We start from the raw sequence: 1,141 nt of genomic DNA, 5'->3' as shown, positions 1-1,141 counted from the left end.
CGTTTTTCGCTTGGAGCGAAAATATTTTTCATATTTCGAGAATTTTCCAGAGACGCGTCACGTTATTTTCACGTTCCGCCTCGAATGTATCGTTGTTATTTCACGTCAAACGATATAAGTTGGAACTCAAACTTGAATGCTTAACGAAAACACGAATATCGGACGTGTCGTATCGTAATATGTTCGTTAATCTAGGTGTAAAAAAGAAGAAAATTTCAATTGGAAAGAATTGCTCGGAAAAAAGAAAAATAGAAGAGTGGAGTCGCTCGATGGGAGGAGGACTGAATGGATGAAATTTCGTTATTTCGGATATAATAGATCAGTCGAGATATCGTATACCACTTACCTCGGTTGCGTTCTCGTGTGATATCTATCGCAGACAGAATAGTAGCAAGGTTGGTTCGTTGGTTTACAGTTAGACAGGATGGCGGTCGTGTATCCATCGTTGATGGCTCGTGTTAAACCTACCTTAGAAGCTGGGTACGCGCGACCCGTTTGCATGTCGGCTTCTCGCAAAGCTGGTCAATACGAGCACGACCGTACGCACACAGGTTTCCTTCTCCCTCGGCTCTCCCGTTCGTTCGTTTCGTTCACCTTTTCTTAAGAGAAAAAAAGATGCGCATTACAAATGCTGTACTCGAGATTGCAATGGAACGGGATGGCCGGCAATTAATTTTCTCGGATACTTTTCTCGGATTAAATTCTTCTCGTTTCATGCATTCGAACGAAATTGTGAAATTTTTTTAATCGATTCTTGATGAAAATTGACGGAGGTGATCGTAAAAAAAAGGTAAAAATATACGTGAAAATACACGTGTACACAAGAGCGTAATAGACACTCGTGAGTGCTCGAACGTTCGTGTACTAAAAGTTTCAGGGATCGAGGTGCGATTTATACACGTGAAACAAAAACCCCTAACAGGGGAGTCAAAGTTTAGAATTGGAAGCTCGAATGTATACGACGTGAACGAGCGTTTTGACACGTGGTCGAGGAAATCGTTGGTAAAAATGGAACAAAAGTTTCAAACTCGAATCGAAACGTCGCGAATTTTTTTTTTCTTTTTTCTCTCTTTCTCCTCCCTCCCTCCTTCGATTCAATTCGAGGCGCGTTAACTTTAGTAGCTCGTTAATACTTACCATT

General features: G+C 41.2%; 1 protein-coding gene across 1 annotated transcript in view; it reads right to left on the bottom strand.

Moving 5' to 3' along the window:
- Nucleotides 1-351: 351 nt before the first annotated feature.
- LOC102672911 (cell adhesion molecule 2-like) overlaps nt 352-1,141 on the bottom strand; it is a 53,617-nt gene continuing 52,827 nt past the window's right edge. Inside the window, exon 5 of the mRNA XM_031508711.1 lies at nt 352-599. Within this exon, the coding sequence (XP_031364571.1) occupies nt 523-599 (77 nt within the window). The 3' untranslated portion in view covers nt 352-522. The remainder of the gene's footprint in view (nt 600-1,141) is intronic.

Source organism: Apis dorsata, unplaced genomic scaffold (assembly GCF_000469605.1).
Source record: "Apis dorsata unplaced genomic scaffold, Apis dorsata 1.3 scaffold_8, whole genome shotgun sequence".
Taxonomy (NCBI): domain Eukaryota; kingdom Metazoa; phylum Arthropoda; class Insecta; order Hymenoptera; family Apidae; genus Apis; species Apis dorsata.
Note: the sequence above shows the minus strand (reverse complement) of the source record. Positions and strands in the feature narration are given on the sequence as shown.